This window comes from Mirounga angustirostris, unplaced genomic scaffold, assembly GCF_029215605.1.
Source record: "Mirounga angustirostris isolate CCGP_5_RB_7025 unplaced genomic scaffold, mMirAng1.0.hap1 SCAF_9, whole genome shotgun sequence".
NCBI classification, from domain to species: Eukaryota; Metazoa; Chordata; class Mammalia; order Carnivora; family Phocidae; genus Mirounga; species Mirounga angustirostris.
In genome coordinates, this window is record NW_026991717.1 from 37,945,570 (window position 1) to 37,963,611 (window position 18,042).

The following is an 18,042-nucleotide window of genomic DNA, read 5'->3' on the forward strand; positions in this document are numbered from 1 at the left end:
TTTTTGTTTTTTACTATTTGAATTTTTCTTTACTATCTGAATTTTTTCCCCAGGCACATATAACTTTGACAACTCTTTTTTAAATGAATTCGACAAAAGATCATCTCCACTAACACACACTGCACAATAAAGACACAAACTTCAAGGCAGGTTTTTTTCTTTTTTCAAATATTTACTGAACATAAACACCATTTTTTTCCTTTTACACAGCAATATTGTTAGTTTCAAATTAGCTGGACTATTAGGACTGTCAATTGCCACGAAATTAAAAATGATTCTACATGTCAAACTCAAATAGAAAATGTCATGCAATATATAAATCACTAACAGACCTCTGGTGCAGTCAGGAAGTTTACTATGTTTATTAAATTCACGTAAATGGTTTGACAGAAGTGCACAACAGAATGACATCACTGGTTTGTTATAAATCACAGCGAATTACTAGAATACAACAAGGTCGTTTTTCTACACGAAGGATTACAGGATGGGGTGAATATTATAAAGGATAGGATCTTTTCAACACATTAGGGCCAGTCAGATTTTACTCCCCAACTATGTACCTCTGAAAAGATTGGTTAGCAAAGCTGAGGGGTTTTCCTCATCTTTTCTCCTCTACCAATTACTAATAAGCCACAACAAAAAAAGCCATGCACAAATTTTACAACACCTGATAAAAAAAAGATACAAAACCTTGTTTACTTTATCACTTGGCAAAGCTTGCATCTTCGCTCCTTCATTTTTCTGATTAGGCCACTCATCATATGACTCACCCCTAAATGAAAAGCTGTTAATAATTTAGCAATACTCACCCCTGCCCACATATCAAGATACGCTCCCCATGACCATCAAGTCAGTGTCCCTTCCCTGCACATTAACACAAATGAACACACCACAAACCTAGGACTAGAGACCACATTTACTTTACAGTTTTAAAAATTAATACATCTATCATCACTATCAGTGTATTTATGTCAGATCCCATATTTGGGAGAGGGGATGCTGTACATACACCCCAGGCCATCTGAGGATTCAGGCAAATCTGCCAGAAATGTATGAGAAAGCCCTGCAATGTGCCATACATAACCAGGAGCTTTCTAAAACCTTTCAGAGAGGGTATCCAGAGCAGAGCCGTGCATTTTCAGAGTAGGAATAAGCACAGAGCTTAACATCTTATAGACTAGTAACTTTTCATAGAGCATAAGGCAGAGTTTTGTTTTCTTTAATCCATTTTAATGTTACAGCATAGTCAGTGAGGAAAACAGAATAGTCATCTGTACGTAGATATACCTGGCTAGCCTAAAAAGGAACATGTAAGATTTTTACAGAAAAGCTACCATAAAAACAAGTCCTTTATTATACTCTTACCCATCTACTCACTAGTTCAATCACTGGCTGCTTCTAAACCCAGCAAACTGTAACCCAAGCTCCAGCAACTCACTCCCCACCCCGCCCCATTACAAAAAAGAAATGCTTCTGCGTGTATAATCCAAAATGGTCTTATCCATAAAGTAGCTGCCTCAGACTGCAGTGGAGACTGGTGACGGGGTGTTGTTCCCTTGGGATCTGAATTTTTAAAAACACTTGCCAAATGCAGAGTTGATAGGGAGCTGCTGCCCCCAAATCATGTTACTTCAGACAGTGCTATCGTACCTAAGTTTCTCATAATTATCAGTTATTAATCAACTATCAGTATAACGCAACAAAACCCTTCCCAGAAATGAGCAAGACCAAAGCTTACTTTTCGGTTGGTTTGTTTAAAGTTCCCACAGCAAAGAACCTTAAGGTAGTTGGACCGTGGCCTGCTAGAGCCATCTAGGGTAGACTGAAGAAAACTATGTTGTGTCAGAGTTCTTACATCAAAAATTTCCCCCTTCTTTATCAATTGAGGGGATGGATTTGCTGCCTTTTCCTTGAGTTAAATAGCTACCTAAGTTCAAGAGTTCAATTTCACCAACTCCATTAAAAGTATAAAACCCACCTAAGTTTCACATGGTTTGCCCAGGTATTCATCCACCTGGGCCTCTAGTTCAGCCAAATTTGTAGGACAATGACCGAGCAAGGCAAAGAAGTTTTGACTGAACTTGTATTATCAAGGAAGACTTCCAATCCGAAGCATATTTCTGCCAACAATAAACAGAAAGTGGCTGGAAATGGAGACAGCCTAGAGTTCTCAATGAGCCGAGATACAGAACTATTATCTTTCTTACCGATTTATTTTCCTTGAAACACGCACACGCACGCACGCACACACAAAACAAAACAAAACAAAAAAACCTTAAGCTTGGGAAGGATTTGGCTAAACATATTTAAAATAATTCTGCCAAAACAAATAAAAAACAGGCATGTAGATCACTTGTTTCAAGAATGGTTTTATACAGATGTTTCACAATACATATTTGGATTTATTTTACAAGACAAAATTAGATCCTTAGCAATAGAGTGCACAGTGTACTACTATACTATAGTAAAAAAATTTGTTACCATTAGCAGAGTTCATAGCTTATTCCACCGTCTTCAAATTCCTTCTCCAACTGTCAGCATTTCAATCAGCAGTTCTTTCTCCAGCATTCATCCCTTCTCAAAAACACTTGTCATTAAATTTTGATGTCTGAATATGTACATATAATCATTATCCTCATTTTTATAAATAAGCAATATCTAAAATAGCGTTGGTCCTGGGTAGCCAAAGGGATGAAATGGTTTTTAAAACATGCAACATTATCTGATATTTTAAGTCTTGGTGTTTAAAAATCATACATTAATAATGGAACCAACTGAATACCAAGTATCCTAGCCACTCCTCAGACTATCAAAGAAGCGGGCCTCATAGTCTGAAAAACACAGGGTCTGATCTAAGCTGTGGAAAAGGCGGGATTCACTCACCTTGAGGCCATGCATTTTCTCTTTCAGGCCATGAGAGCTGCCAAGAGCAAGGTACAGTGTTTCCTTGGTTCATACCAGGAGGAGCAAGGCCGGTAATTTTCAAATTAGGCCTCATTCAAACACCTCCCTTTAAACCATCCTAAAAACCTCAGGTTAGGAAAACAGAAACATATTACCGTGACAGAATTTACCATCAAAACATTCCTAGCTGAAGCAAGAACATGAAGAGTAACTACAGTAGCTGTAAAAGTATCTTGCATTCTTGGGGGAAAAAGTTTTTAAGCTTCCCACCTGCCATTCCCTCCCACCCTTCAAACTATTTCATTTCGTGGGGTATCTATTTTATTTAAGGCCCTAGGTGCTAATTTTGGCTTGGTCATTACTACTGATCCAACTGCAACCCTTCTCTTATACTTCACAAAACAATACGCATACATAAAATGACCACTGAAACCATACAAGTTTGGGGGGGGGGGGTTGTTTCTGGTTTTTTTTTTTAGTTTATATCTGATGTTACTACATAATCATAATGCTTTTCATTAAAGAAAAAAAAGCTGCAGGTCTTCACTTACAGTACCATGCACTATGAGTAGCTAAGGCATTCATTTGGCACTAGAGAGAAAAATACAGATATAGCTAATTTTACTTAGGTGTGTACCCTTTACTTGAATTTCTGTGATGCTTAAAAGATAATCACAGAATACTCTTTTAGGCTGACAGTTAAAATGCTACCATTAAAACAGAACAGAAAAAACACAGAGACCTCTGCATAGCCTATCAGGATCCGTGACGTTTCGTGTTGGAAAAACTTGCACCTCTCACAGAAACACCCTTCAAAGGAGCATTGCAAATTATTTTTGTCATCAAAACCATTTAATTTCCTAAACCATACTAGTGATTTTCCTACTAGTTATAAGGGACAAGGTAAAGAAAGCGAAAAAATTACAAATATCCTGGGTTCCTTTTCATCCGTCAAAAACACCTTATTAGGGGGACACAAACAATGCCCTCTGGAAAAGCAGTTTCCAAATTTTAAAAGAGACCACACAGGAGGAAAGGGAGAAAGGGACAAAAATAGAACGTATAACTATATTATAACAATTTGTTTCATAAGAAAACACAGCATTCATAATTTTTACATGTCTGTGAGCTGAGTCAAATGCAGACTGCTGCAATTTAGAGAAAGTACATTAAAACAGACTTCAAAGAATTTTAGAATTTAAGCCTGAAGGCAAGTAGTCCAACAATACTCTCTGAAAAACTGCTTTAAGATTATTACTACTTTGTATATACCACCCAGCATAATGCAACAATTTCAATAGATTTAACTTAACAAATGTGTAACTATTATTAAATTAGCACATTTTCAGACTAATCTGCAGCTATATTTTTTCGAAATCCTCCTGATGTTATAATGTGTTGTATCACTCCACATAAATGTTGGAAGAGCGAAAACTACCTGCAGCAGTTTGGCACGTGCAGAACACCTGGGTATCCCGTTACTTTTAATGGTCCTTTTTAGTTGTTTTTCTTCAGGAGATCCTCAAAACTGCTGCAAGGATAACACGCTGACACAGGCTTAACAGAAATACTTTTTTGTAGGCAGTTTTTTAAAACATTATCAACTTCAAATCATAAATGTCCCTTGTTACATAAACAAAATATTTTATACTCATTCCTTAAAAAAAAATACAAATGTCGAATCATTATGTTGTACACCTGAAACTGATATAACGTATCTCAATTATACTTCAATAAGAAAGAAAAAGACACAAACGAAGAAGAAAAAAAAGTTAAGTGACCAATATCCAGATACCTTAGATTATAGTTACACCTAAACAATGTGGCTTTGTTTAAAGTGTATTTGAAATCAATAACCGTTATGAGGCAAAAAGACCAAATACAGAACTAAGGAAGGATGGGCAGGGAGGAAGGGTAGTGGAAAGAAAAGTAGAATTTATGAACACATAATTCTAATGTCTGTGATTAAAGTCCTTTACTTTTTAGCACCACATTAAACGATTTTACATATCCAGTCACTTAATGAAATCCAACAAACTCTTCAAGAGTTCTGGGGATCTGGTCTTGGTAGTTAATGTCATTAGCCCGAACTGCTCGGGCAGCCAGGCACTTGAGACTCATCTTCATCTGAGTTTTAAGTAGTATTTCAGATACCCCAGTGGTACTTTTGTCTAGTGGAGTCTTATTCTGTTTATTCGTCATGTCAGTGTGAGCGCCAGCTTCAACCAGGCTAATGATGATAGAGTGCAAGGTTAAAAAATCACTGATGGGCCTGTTGTACTGAACGATAATGTGAAGGGCACTGTTCCCCTCATTGTCTACAGCATTCACCTCAGCTCCACAGTCCAATAGCAGCTTTGTGACGAGTGCATTTGGAAAGCTGCAGACATCATTGGTGTGGAAATCATCAACCGGGGTATTCGAGTTGACAGCTAGATGCAACAAGGTGAAACCTTCCCGAGTTCTGGGATCAAGGTGAATCAGGTTGTAGATCTGCTTGTTAATTTTGCACTGATCTTCTTCACTGCACTGGGTTTTGGTGGAGATGCACACTAAATACAGAAAGGTATAGAGATTACATTCATAATTGTCCATAGCGTTGTGGACATCAGCATCTGGAATATTTTTTACTCTGTTCATACTCTGTTCTATTTCCAAAACACTGCATCTCAGAACACATTCTATGTCTGGGGCCTTCACAGTTTCATTCAAATGTATCATCTGTGAGAAAACTTGAGCAAATCGAAGAAGATCCTTGTGGGTATTCCTGTTACCTTTCTGTCTCAGGTGCAGGGCATGCAGCCACAACTTGATACACTGTTCGAATTCCATGTTATCTGCATACACAGCTCCCCTGTAAATGATGGGATGGGAAACATCAATATTGTCAGCACCTAAAATCCGTTCCCGAACTATAAGGCCTTCCATATGAAGAGCATCTCTGTCTTGCCGAATGGATTCCAGTTCCCGAGGATTTCTACACTCAGTTCTATTCCCATAAGCATGGATTGGCGGAAGAACCTCTTTCTCCAGAATGTTATCACCATCCTGAAACCTCTCCAACATGGCTAAATATAAATAGTGGTACGTCTTCATGATGTCATAGTTCTCACGGTCATTTGCAAAGGAGGCACCCAAGAGTTCCAAAGCTTCAATCCGACTTCTTCGGTCACAATCAGCATGAGAGAGCAACAGTTCGACGACATCGGCTTTACAGCTTTCGGCAGCTACTTTTAAGGGCGTCATCCCATGGCCGTTCACTACTATAGCAGCACGCCATTTTATCAGCTCTTTCACGATATCGATGTGCCCGGCTTCAGCTGCAAAGTGCAGTGCCGTGGCTCCACAGTGTGCCTTAGCGTTGGGATCAGCACGCTGCTCTAAAAGGTATCTGACCACGTCGGTGTGGCCCTTATATGCGGCAATCATCAGGCAGGTGTTGTCGTATTTGTTGGCAATGCTGATGTTGGCATTATTTTCAACCAAGTATTTCACAATGTCCAGTCTGCCGTCAAAGCACGCTGCCCGCAGGGGGGTTGAGTTGGTTACTGTGGTGTGGTTCACGTTGGCTCCGTGGCTGACTAGAAGCTTAACGACTTCAAAATGGCCGGCTCCTGCTGCACACCAAAGAGCGGTGGCACCATCAATGACATACCTATTCATGAGAAGGACGAACAGTTAGAGAACGGAGGCCACATGCCCTAACATAAGCGTCAAGAATGGATTCGTTTGCACTGACCAAAACCTCAATCTGCGGAACATGAACACAACATTAGTTTGGGTGAAAATAAAATCAGGTAACTTAAGTAAAGCACTCCGCATTGTACTTATACCCAGCAGAAGCTCAAGACACATTAGCTATTACGGTTACTGCTACAGTATATAATCCAAAAAAAAAAAAATCACCAACTTTCTACTAGCAAAAGGAAATACATTTCAGAAAACACAGAGGAAACGCATGGAGGTTCATAACTTCTTTACCGCCAAGCTGATGCACTGGCTCTTAAAGAAAAACACGTTCTTCCTTCCCAGTATCCCCCAGGTACCAGTTACTCTCAATAGGCCACTAAGGAAGCTACCCCAGTCCCTACAGTAACACTGTCTTAGAAACTCCTTTAGGAAAAAAAGTATTTATGCAGATAATTGTCCCCTAAGATTATCTAAGCTAATCAAACATACCTCTACTACAGCCATGAGAATGAAAAAATTCCTGCTCCATACAGTAGGGAGGGATCACATAAACATGATGCTGAGCAAAAGCAGTCAACCGAACATAGTACATATTATATTACTACATTTACATACCTACCTGTAGTGTTGAAGTTGGGATACTGTTTACTTTTAAGGGGAGTAGATAGTGGGAGGAAGCACAAAAGGAACTTTATTAAACAAATATATTCACTTTGTGAAACTTTTATACGCTTTCAATTAATGTATTTTTCTCCATCTATTCTACTCCTATTTAAAGCTCTTAAAAATATGTATGGATGTGTGTGTGTATTATGGGTCTATGTACATTCTTCAGCTAAACCACTGCGGGAAAATACTAACAGGAGGAAACAATTAGCACTTTCCTAAAACCAAGTGGGCATCTTCCCTGACCTTCGGGCCATGTTTGCACTCACAGTCACCACTTACTGTCCGATATGCACTAGGTTTGCTACTTATGATGGAATTAGACTCTTGCTAGGAGGCCAATCTTTCCCACCTTTCTACGTTCCATTTTTCCCCAACCTCAATTTTTCAATTGTTTATCCTGTTACTGACCATCAGACCTTTGTACAGACCATATAAATGTCCATAAAAAGTAGATTTTTGCTGCAGATACTTAGATATACTGTGCGTGAACCACTAAAATAAGTATACTTGCAAGTATTAAGGAAAAAGGTCAGTCAAAAGCAATATTTACTAGAGCAATTAAGTATTCATACCAAAATCTCACTGCTGAGCTTCTCACTATACAACCTAATGTTATAACACAGGTCAAACTATATCTCCCATGAAGTGAAAGAGTATAATCCCCTGGTAGAATATAAATAATCATAGTTTAACCCCAATTAACACCCCCAAAACACCACTGTCTGTTGTTTTTGCTGAAAAAAAAGACCCACTTCATAATAATTCAAGCAGTTACTTCTTCAGTTTCAAACAATGACACAAAATGACACAAAAGCCTTCTCACTAACAAGTACCTATGGAGTCACCTACAGGAAAGGGTGTAGGACTAACTGGGAAGAGGCTTAAAGCTACTGGAAATGTCCTAAATCTTGATATGGGTAGTGGCTTCATGGGTGGATATTTAGGAAAATTATTCATCAAACTGCACACTATGCTTAAAAATTAGGGAAGTAGCATAGATCTATATGAAAAGCAAAACCATAAGAGTTACTTAAAAAAAAAAAAGTACACAATCTTCATGACCTTGGAGTTAATGATTATTTCTTAAACAGAATGCAAAAAAAGCACTAATCATAGAAATAGTTGATTTATTGAACTTCATTAAAATTAAGAACTTCAATTCATCAAAAGATATTATGAAGAAAGTGAATATGAAATCCACTCACTGGGAGAAGACATTTACATTAAATGTATTTGACAAATCAGTAAGAAAAAGGCAAACCACCCCACTAAAAAATGGGTGAAAAGACTAAACAACTAAACTTCACAAAAGATATTCAAGTGACCAATAAATATATGAAAAGATGTTCAAGATAACTACTTAAGGTAAATTAAAATCATGAGTTACCAATACACAGCCACCAGAATAGCTAAAATTAGTTAAGACTGACATGACAATACTAAGTGTTGGCCAGGATATGAAGTAACTCAAACTCTCGTTGCTGGGAGGAATGTAATTTGTTTCAACCACTTTCAGGAAAACTGTTTAGCAATAACTATGAAAGTTAAACATACACCAACCCCATGACCCAGCTATTCCACTCTTGGACATATATTGACAAGAAGTGAACACAAACACCCACCAGTGAAGACGTATACATAAAAATGTCCATAGCAGCTTTATCCGTTAATAAACACTGGAAACAACTAAAATACCTGTGTACAGGGTAAATAAGTTGTCATATATTCATACAACGGAATACTACAAAGCATAAAAAAAAAAAAACTACTGATACACGCAACTGCACAGATGAATCTCATAGACAATGTGTTAAGCAAAAAAAAGCCAGACAGAAAAGAGCACACTGTATGATTCCCTTTATAGGAAGTTCAAGTATAGACAAAACTAATCTATGGTGATAGAAGTCAGAATAATCATTACTTCTGGGAAAGGAAAGGAGAGGAACTGACTGAGAAGGGGCACAAGGGAAACTCTGATAAAAATATTCTGTATATTGATCTAGAAGGTGTTTACATGGATGTAAACATATTAAAATTTTATCACATCGTACACTTAAAATTTATGCACCTTTACTAGATGTTATACCTTAACTAAAAATAGTCATAATTAAAAACAAAAATGAAAAACAATTAAAGAAAAACAGTTTAAATGAACACAAATAGCTAGTAAGTATCTTCAATGTGCCAAGCATTCATTGTAGTAAGTGCTCGATATGCAATATATCTCACTTAATCCTCATAATAACCTCCTCCCAATAACCCTATCAGGCTGACACTATTATTATGCTCATTTTACAGATATATAATTTAAAAGGTTTACATGAGATTAAAATACAAAAGTACTCTAGTACATAGTACCCTATATATTAAGGAAACATAATACATGTCATCCAGTTTCAATTTAAAAAGCACTTTTTCAAAAAAATAAATAAAAAGCATTTTTTCAAACTAATTAATAGTAATCTATCAAAAATACATAGTAATATATAGTTACATTTTCATAGTTAAATGTTTCCTTGCACTTTAAAAATATGAAGTTATTATATGCCAGGAACATGAACCCAAACTATATAAAACTCAAAAATTTTACATTAAAATAGGCATTCACATACATTCTTTTTAACTCTCATAATAACCATAAAAGATAAATATGACCCCCATTTTAAAGATGAAAAAAAGAGACAATAAGTGATTAAAGTATTTTTCTCACCTCAAATTTCCCAGAATTAATGATGTAGGAGTAAAAATTAAATTACAAGTATATATTTCACTTGGTCTTTGTACAGTTTAATACTTTTTGTGGTGTAGCCTAATCATTTCCATTTTTCCATATAGTGATGTGACAGGAGCCTCAAGAAAGTTTCAATTATATACTTTTATTGAGGCAATTAAAGTTTTTAAATAGTTTAGGACAAAAATATTCACTGCAGAATGTATTAGAAAATGACTAGTCCTTCAGAAACATCAGCCTTAGCAAATTTTGAATTTCTACATCTAAACAAAAACATTAAACAGATTAAAGGGAATAAGCCTAAAATCTACGACATTCCTTTGTCCACAGACTTCAGCTGAAATAAGGAGCACAGACTTCCTCAAAACAACATACCAAACACATTTATAACAGAATATAAAAATATGATAAAATTAATGCAATATGTACTTAGTCCCTATGGGAGAAGTACTATAAGACAACGATCTTTCTAGACTCGGTCCAAAATTGCAATGCAAACTATTACGCATTTCATTTTAAAAAATCAAGAAACTGGGGGGCACCTGGGTGGATCAGTTGGTTAAGCATGACTTTTTTTTTTTAAGATTTTATTTATTTATTTATTTGAGACAGAGCAAGAGAGTGAGAAAGAACAAGCAGGGGAGGGGAGATGGGCAGAGGGAGAGGGAGAAGCAGGCTCTCCACTGAGCAGAGAGCCCGATGCAGGGCTTGATCTCAGGGTGGTGAGACTGAGCCCTGCCTGGGGCTCCAGGCTCACTGCAGAGTCACCTTGAGAGTCTCTGTCTCCCCCTGTCCCATTGCCCCTCCCCCCCAACAAGCAAGAACGAGCTCCTACGCACTCTCTTTAAATAAATAAAATCTTTAAACAACAACAACAACAAAAGAATCAAGAAACCGGGGCACCTGTTTGGTTGAGTTGTGGAGTGTATGACTCTGTATCTCAGGGTTGTGAGTTCGAGTCCCACGCTGGGGGTAGAGATTACATTAAAAATTAATTAAATAAATAAATAAAATAAAAATAAACTATAACCTGATATTCACCTTTTTAAACAAAATGTACACATTAGATGATGGAAACATTTCACAATAAAAGATAACATTTCTGATCACAAAACTAAGCTCAAACTATTTCCTGGTTCAATTTAAAATAAAAATGTCTGGTCAAGTATTTGAAATGGAAATAAAAATCATTAAATGTAAATGTAAATGAGCAACACTTTATTTTAACCAAAGTCCTTAAAATCATTTATTAGATCAAATGTAGTTTCTTGAAATACACACTGCGTGGCAATGACTTTTAAATGAAGCCAAATGATGATATGCCCCTCATGCCTGTTCTCTGCCTGAACCTTAAAAGTATTAGTACTAGTGCCAACGTTAAAAGAGAACTCAACAAAAAGCCTCAGAACTCCCAGAGGTCCTGTTCTCCTTCCCACTCCTGTCAGCAAACCTCTTTTAGGACAAGGGTTCTCCCACAAACTCCGGCACAGAGCTGTCAGGCCTTAGGAACTCAGGCCAGCACACTATTCCACAGTCACAGGACACCTCGCCTTTCTTCTGTTCCATTTCTGTAACATTCTCAACAGTTTCCCATTCTCCAATTAAAGGTTCTTTCATTTCTACTCAAGTAATTTTTCTTGCCCCCTCATCTGTCACTTTTAGTCTTCACATATTAAGCCATAAGTAAAATAATCTCAAATGTTACTCTTAAAAATATGAACAAGGGCTCAAATATCACCATGGGGCTTGATCTAGGTAGGTAGTCCCTTCTTCCTTGAGAATGTGTTATGAATCCACTTGAGTTTAAGGTATTATAGAAACTTTTAGGCAGAACATAGACTTTTACAAAATTTCTAATAAGCTATTTATTTTAATGTCTCTCTCACACACACATATACACACAAATCATACTATATCAAACCCATAATTATACAGATAACTGCTGCTTAGGATGAAGCTAAGAAGTGAAACTTTTTTTTTTAATATTAGGCAAAAAAAAAAAGGAAAGGTAATCAATAATTTGACAAAAAATTGTGAAGATGGGGGCACCTGGGTGGCTCAGTTGTTAAGCGTCTGCCTTCGGCTCAGGTCATGATCCCAGGGTCCTGGGATCGAGCCCCGCATCGGGCTCCCTGCTTGGCGGGAAGCCTGCTTCTCCCTCTCCCACTCCCCCTGCTTGTGTTCCGTCTCTTGCTGTCTCTGTCAAATAAATAAATAAAATCTTAAAAAAAAAAAAAATTGTGACGATGGTACACAGGTGACTAAAAACTAGGAAACACTGATCTACTTCAGCACACACAGAGAACCTGTTACTCCCCACCTGGCCATGGTTCTCAAGTGCTGAGGGAATCTAAAGGGGGATTTAAAAAAAATAAAAATAAAAAAATAACGGGGGAGTTAGCTAAGTACCTCTCAAAACGCCAGCCCCCAAGAGGTGAGTGAGCTTCATACTGTTAACACCTCATTCAGATTATTTTCACAATATTCTCACAACTCTGGAGTGAGTGCAAAGTGAAATCATGACATTTGCAAATAACACTCTTTTTTATCTAGTTCTGAAATGCCAAAATGACTGGAATAAACTGCAAAATATCAGTGGTTTGACTAAGCAGAAAGGTGGCCATGAACTTCAATTCTCCCTTGTTAATTAATTGGCAAGCTCCTCAAAAAAAGCAAAAACCTTACATTTTTTTCTGTATCCTCCACAGAAGGTCTAATAGGGCTAGGCCCATCACAGGCATTTAATAAATAAAATTCTCCATTACCTTTACACAGCAGATAATAAATGCATAATTGTAATAATCCAGAAACAAAAAGGATAGTTTTAAGAATGCTCAGCCAAAATCTCGAATGACTGAACCGTTTGCAATTGCAGTCTCCCCAATGGGACTATTGATATTTTACACAACGATCATCAAAATAAGGCCTCCACCTTTCTCCAGTCTCCCACAATCTCTTTCTTAATTTCTCCAGCTTAAATTCCTTCCTACAACCACACTGAAACACTTGTCACTGCAAGTTCACCAGGCTGTTGCCTGACCCCCTTCTTCACTTCCTTTAAGACCCAAACTCAAGCATCACCTCACCAGGGGAGCCTTCCCTGATTCCCCCAGGCAAAGCTGAGCAATTCCTCTTCCCATACTCCCTCACTCATCCAACAGACTTCTAAAACTCTAAATGGCATGGCATCTGCAGTTACTCATCTTATATATCTATTTCTCTGTCTCCCCCGCTAAACTGTCTTCCTCCACAGTGGGAACAGTATGTTACTCACCCCTGCATACCCAATCCCTACCACACAGCCCAGCACACAGTAGGAGTTGAGTAAGTGTTTGCCTACTGAACCATTTAATTTCACTGCCCAGTCCAGAATACTGGGCAAGTATACAGGCTCAATGCTATATTTCTAGTCCTTTCTAGTAATTTCAGGTTCTTTTAATTCCATCTCAAAAGATCTTTCTCTTTGATGGTAAAAAAGACAGCAATAAGCAAAGCCTTTCCAAATGCTTTAGGAAACTTTTTTTTTTTTTTCACCACTATCCTCCCCTCATCCAAAAAGGCCTCAGCAAGTTCCTTAGCTGCGATGTTTCCAGAAGCTGTTATTGAGATTTGTATCTCAGTGAATGCATGTGCCTATACAACTGGAATGGTGCTGGAAGTTCAGGGGTCATTCTGTATCACTCCTTGTCTGGGTATAGGAAAGGCTGTGGGAATGCAGGGAGTTCTAGAAAGGACACAGAAGCCAGTAAGGGAAAGCCAGCATCAATCAGGTTGCCATCTTTAATCAACAGGAAAAAGACCATCTCCTTGATGTCTAAGGAGGTGGTACCAGAGATTAACCACCAACATGGTCTATCGTTTGATTAAAATGTAATGCTCTAAAATATTTTCTTCTCATCTAAAAATATCTTCCTCTCATCGTTTTATTATTTGAACCTAAAAAAGAACCAAATTCAACAATGCCCTAGTCATCTTCAAGAAGCGCTTTTTTTCTTTTCTTTTTTTTTTTAAGATTTTATTTATTTATTTCAGAGAGAGAGAGAGACAGGAGAGAGGGAACACAAGCAGGCGGAGTGGGAGAGGGAGAAGCAGGCTCCCCGCTGAGCAGGGAGCCTGACATGGGGCTCAATCCCAGGACTCCGAGATCATGACCTGAGCCGAAGGCAGACGCTTAACGACTGAGCCACCCAGGCGCCCAAGCGCTTTTTCAATGAGGTTTTAACCAAGCAGTTTTCAATCCCCAAAACTAAAGATACATATCTTTATGCTTGGACCACATCTACCAAAAACAGAAGAAAATGCTACAACAGCTTACGTACTGGCACAAAAGTCAACAAAAACAAATGCAATCAATGAAGTTTGTAATCTGAAAAACACTTTATAATAATCCAGCACAGCAAAGAAGATGTCAAACCTGACAATTCTGTGTTAAACATTACCATACCCCCAAAATATGTATAATTAAACCTAAAAAACAAATTTTAACTATGACAATATGAATTTTTTAACTCCCCACCTGAAATAACATAAACCATCAAGTTTCCCCACAGTATCACAAGATAACATGGATTAACAATGGCATTATCTCCAATACCAGGTCCAGGCCATTTCTGCAGCCAACCTATCTACCCCAAGCTACGTGGAAGAGTCAGAATCATGTCTAGGGATGTCTGGCTGCCTGACCATCCCTCAAGAGGCTGGAGTTCTAGGGGCTTATTTTGACATTTAGGCCCCCGCAAACCCGTCTGAAGGGACCACTCACTCGAAGGAGTAAATATTGGGTGACCAAATAACTCATCAAACAGAGGTTTTCAATGTTAATTGCTGACCGCGTTAATTTCTGATCTCGCTTACAACCCCAATACCGATAAAGGTAAAATCTGGGAAGGTGCACCTCCTCCATACCTACTTGCTCACGGACCCTCCAGCGAAGAAGAATACCCATCAGATATCAAGACAGAGGGTGTGGCTATTTACCCATAGAGGGAATAAGGGGTAGGGGCCGATGAGGTTGAGCAGCAAACCACGGGATGAAGTATTAGGCCTGGAAGACGAAGTGGGCATTCATGCGGCAGGAGGATGCACAAAAGGGAAGAATGATACCTCCACGGAGAGAGAGTGAAGGAGGGGAGGACCTGTGAGGTGGTGGGTCCGCGCTCGTGGGAGAGGGGCTGGGGTGTACCTACCCGTCGAAGCGGACGGTGCCAGTCTGCTGAGTCTGCACCCGGTAATGTTCTAACAGCAAGCGCACCACCTTGGCGTGCCCATTGCGGGCCGCGATGATGAGGGGCGTGGAGCGCTGCCCTCCCTGCTGGCTGACATAGCCCAGCAGATAGCGGATGTCGCTTTCAGACCGGTTGAGAAGCAAGGCGGCCAGGGTCAGCACCTTGCCCTCGCTGGCCGCCTTGTACACATAGCCAGCCAGGCCCTCCATGGCCGCCGCCAACTCCAACACCCGTTTGGTCGCCACCGCTGCTGCTGCCTTGCGCCCCCGGAGGCCGCGTTCGCCAGCGCTTCAAACCCGGGCCCTCACAGCCCATTCAACAGGGCGCCGTCGCCGCCGCCGCGCCCACGCAGCAGCGCGGCCCGGGGAGGGCGGAGACGCAGAGGTGGCCGAAGGCCGCAGGGGGCACGTCCGCGACCCGGCCTCGGCAGGGAGGAGGGCGGTCAGGGCCGCCCCCGAGGCCCCAGGCGCCGGCCCTGGGCCGAGGGGATCTCCATGGCGGCCGCCGCCCCGGGCCTCAGGCCGGACCCCTCCTTCCTGCGGGCTGCGACAGGCGCGTGCCCGAGCTACGGGTCGCCGGCGAGGTCCCAAGAGGCCCGCACGCGCCCGGGATGGCGAACGCTGGGCGCGTCTCCCCAGCTCCGGCCCGCCGGGCCTGAGGCCTAAAAACTGCCTCGGCCTCCGCCTCCGCTCTGCGTCCTCGGCGGCTGGAGGAAACCCGCAGGTCCTCGCCCACCACAGCTCAGAAGCGCCAGACGCTGCCGATGGCTTCGCAGCTCCACGCCTGGGGGCCTCCGGCGCGAGGCGGAACGCTCCCGCGGCAGCAGCCCCCGAACTCGGGGTGGGCAGGAAGGCGCGCCTCCGCAGACTGGGCCGGGAGGGGGAGGGTGCGAGCGGGAGGAACGGTTAAGCCGGGTGTCTCCTCCAAAGCTGCCCGGCCGGCAAACGAGGCCTTGGTGAAGAAAGGTTCTACGGTGCGAAGTTGGCCCACCCCCTTTTCGGGCCTGAATGTCCTCATTGCCCTTGACGCCTGGGCCGTCCTCCTCGCCCCCACACGGTCGGGGGGCTCCCTAGCCTGGGAGGGGGCCAGAGTCGGGGACCTGAGGCGATACCAGCGGTGGGCCGGGGGACCCGTCCCATTTTACCCTGGACGGTGCGGGACTCCTCTGTGCCCTGATTGGTGGTCCAAGGGAGGAGGTTGCACGCGCCCGACAGGGTCCATCTTAAGAAAAGGGCGGCGTCTCTGAGCCCCCGAAATGTGGGAGGACTCGAGGGCTGGCGCCAGGCTCGGAGAGAGGATTGGAATTCCGGCCTGTCCTTCCTGGAGAGAGGGGGATCAAGTGTGTGAGAAGGGGCGGGGAGAGCTGCGCCCACCGTGGAAAGGTCGAGGTACCTGGAAGGAAGGCGAGGTCTGTCTGATTCTGATCCTCAGCCTGATGGAACCTTCCTTTTCTCACGTATCTCTCAAGATGGTTCGGGTTTGAAGAGCTCGTTTATCTAACGAATACTAGAGATCTACTACGTGCCAGGCTCTGCTTGGCATTAGAGATTCGGTGGTAGACAAGACAGACACAGCGTCTTCCCTTCTGGGGCTTGTGTTGTGAGGAAAATAGGCAATAAACAAGTAAACAAATGATAGACCAGACTGGTTGAGTTCGTATCATTACCATTTGCTGTGGGGGGTTCGCTAATCAGTTTGAGTGGTCAGGTAAGAAGAACAAAGGGTATTCTAGGCAAGGTGAATAGCTCGTCCCAAAGCCCTGAGGAGGTCACAGTCTTGGTGGGCGCAGAAACAAAGGTCAGTGTGGCGGCCACAGAATGGGCCTTAGGAAGAAAGATGGGAGGCGAAGTCAGCAGGGTGCAGGTCACCCTCCCGCCCAGTAACCCATGGTGAAGTGTTTAAATTCTACTCTCAGTGTGATGGGGGCGTTTGAAGAGTTTTCAACAGGAAAGTGACAAGATAATTTACATTTTTAAACAGAGCACTCTGGCTGTTGTGTGGAGAATAAACTCTCCGAGGCAATGGTAGAAGCAGGAAGGCCATTTAGGAAGCAAGGTCTTGGACTAGAAGCAGAGGTGATGAAGCTCCTGGGGCAGTCACGGAATGTACAAGCTCAATAGGGAAGTTTTCCTCTCTCCCACTTATCCCCCAAAGGACAATATCTACCACAGAGAAAGAACAAATCTATGTATTGGCCCCAAGGGACCAGGCTGGGCTCAACAAGTTCACATAAATTATTTTATTTGACACTCCCTCCCCCATGCCAATCCTAGTTGGTGAAGGCCTCCCCTCAGTTGCAGAGCTATTGGTGGGGTTTGGCCACTTCTCAAAAAAAAAATTCTCTCCTCCATTGGGCAGCACAACTTTACCTATTGGCAGAGCCCTACACAAACATCGTTTTCCCCAACTTAGGATATTAAACAAAAACAATGTTGAAAATGAGGGCTGAAGATGAGGTTCTACTGGTGGAAAAGAGGGGGAAGCTGGTTGGTTTCATTCTGGGGCTCTCAGAATTGGTGGAATATCCGGTTCCTGACAGGCTGATCCAGGCTTTTTTGGCCTCTGGGGACTTGGCAGTGACACATTCAGATGTGTGACCAGGGGCTCCCTTCCAAATGGTTTCCTTCTGTAGCTCTGTAGAGCAACCAGGCTCCCTGTCCCTTCTCTCCCCCCTACCCAGCCTTTTGCCCTGCATCATTTTTTTCCCACCTAACTTTTTGAAGAAGGTGATCCAGACACAGGCCCTTTCTTCCCTTCAGTTTGTTTTCTGAGGGAGACCCGATTCATTCAGCTATTCATCGTTGAATAAGAGATTTCCTTCTC

General features: G+C 41.4%; 1 protein-coding gene across 1 annotated transcript; it reads right to left on the reverse strand.

The window, feature by feature from the left end:
• Positions 1-338: 338 nt before the first annotated feature.
• Positions 339-16,115, reverse strand: FEM1B (fem-1 homolog B). The gene is made up of 2 exons (XM_045899796.3): positions 15,181-16,115; positions 339-6,559 (listed from the first exon to the last, which is right to left on the reverse strand). Exons 1-2 carry the CDS (start codon positions 15,426-15,428, stop codon positions 4,924-4,926), a joined length of 1,884 nt encoding a protein of 627 aa, XP_045755752.1. The 5' UTR covers positions 15,429-16,115; the 3' UTR covers positions 339-4,923.
• Between the last annotated feature and the right edge of the window lie 1,927 nt (positions 16,116-18,042).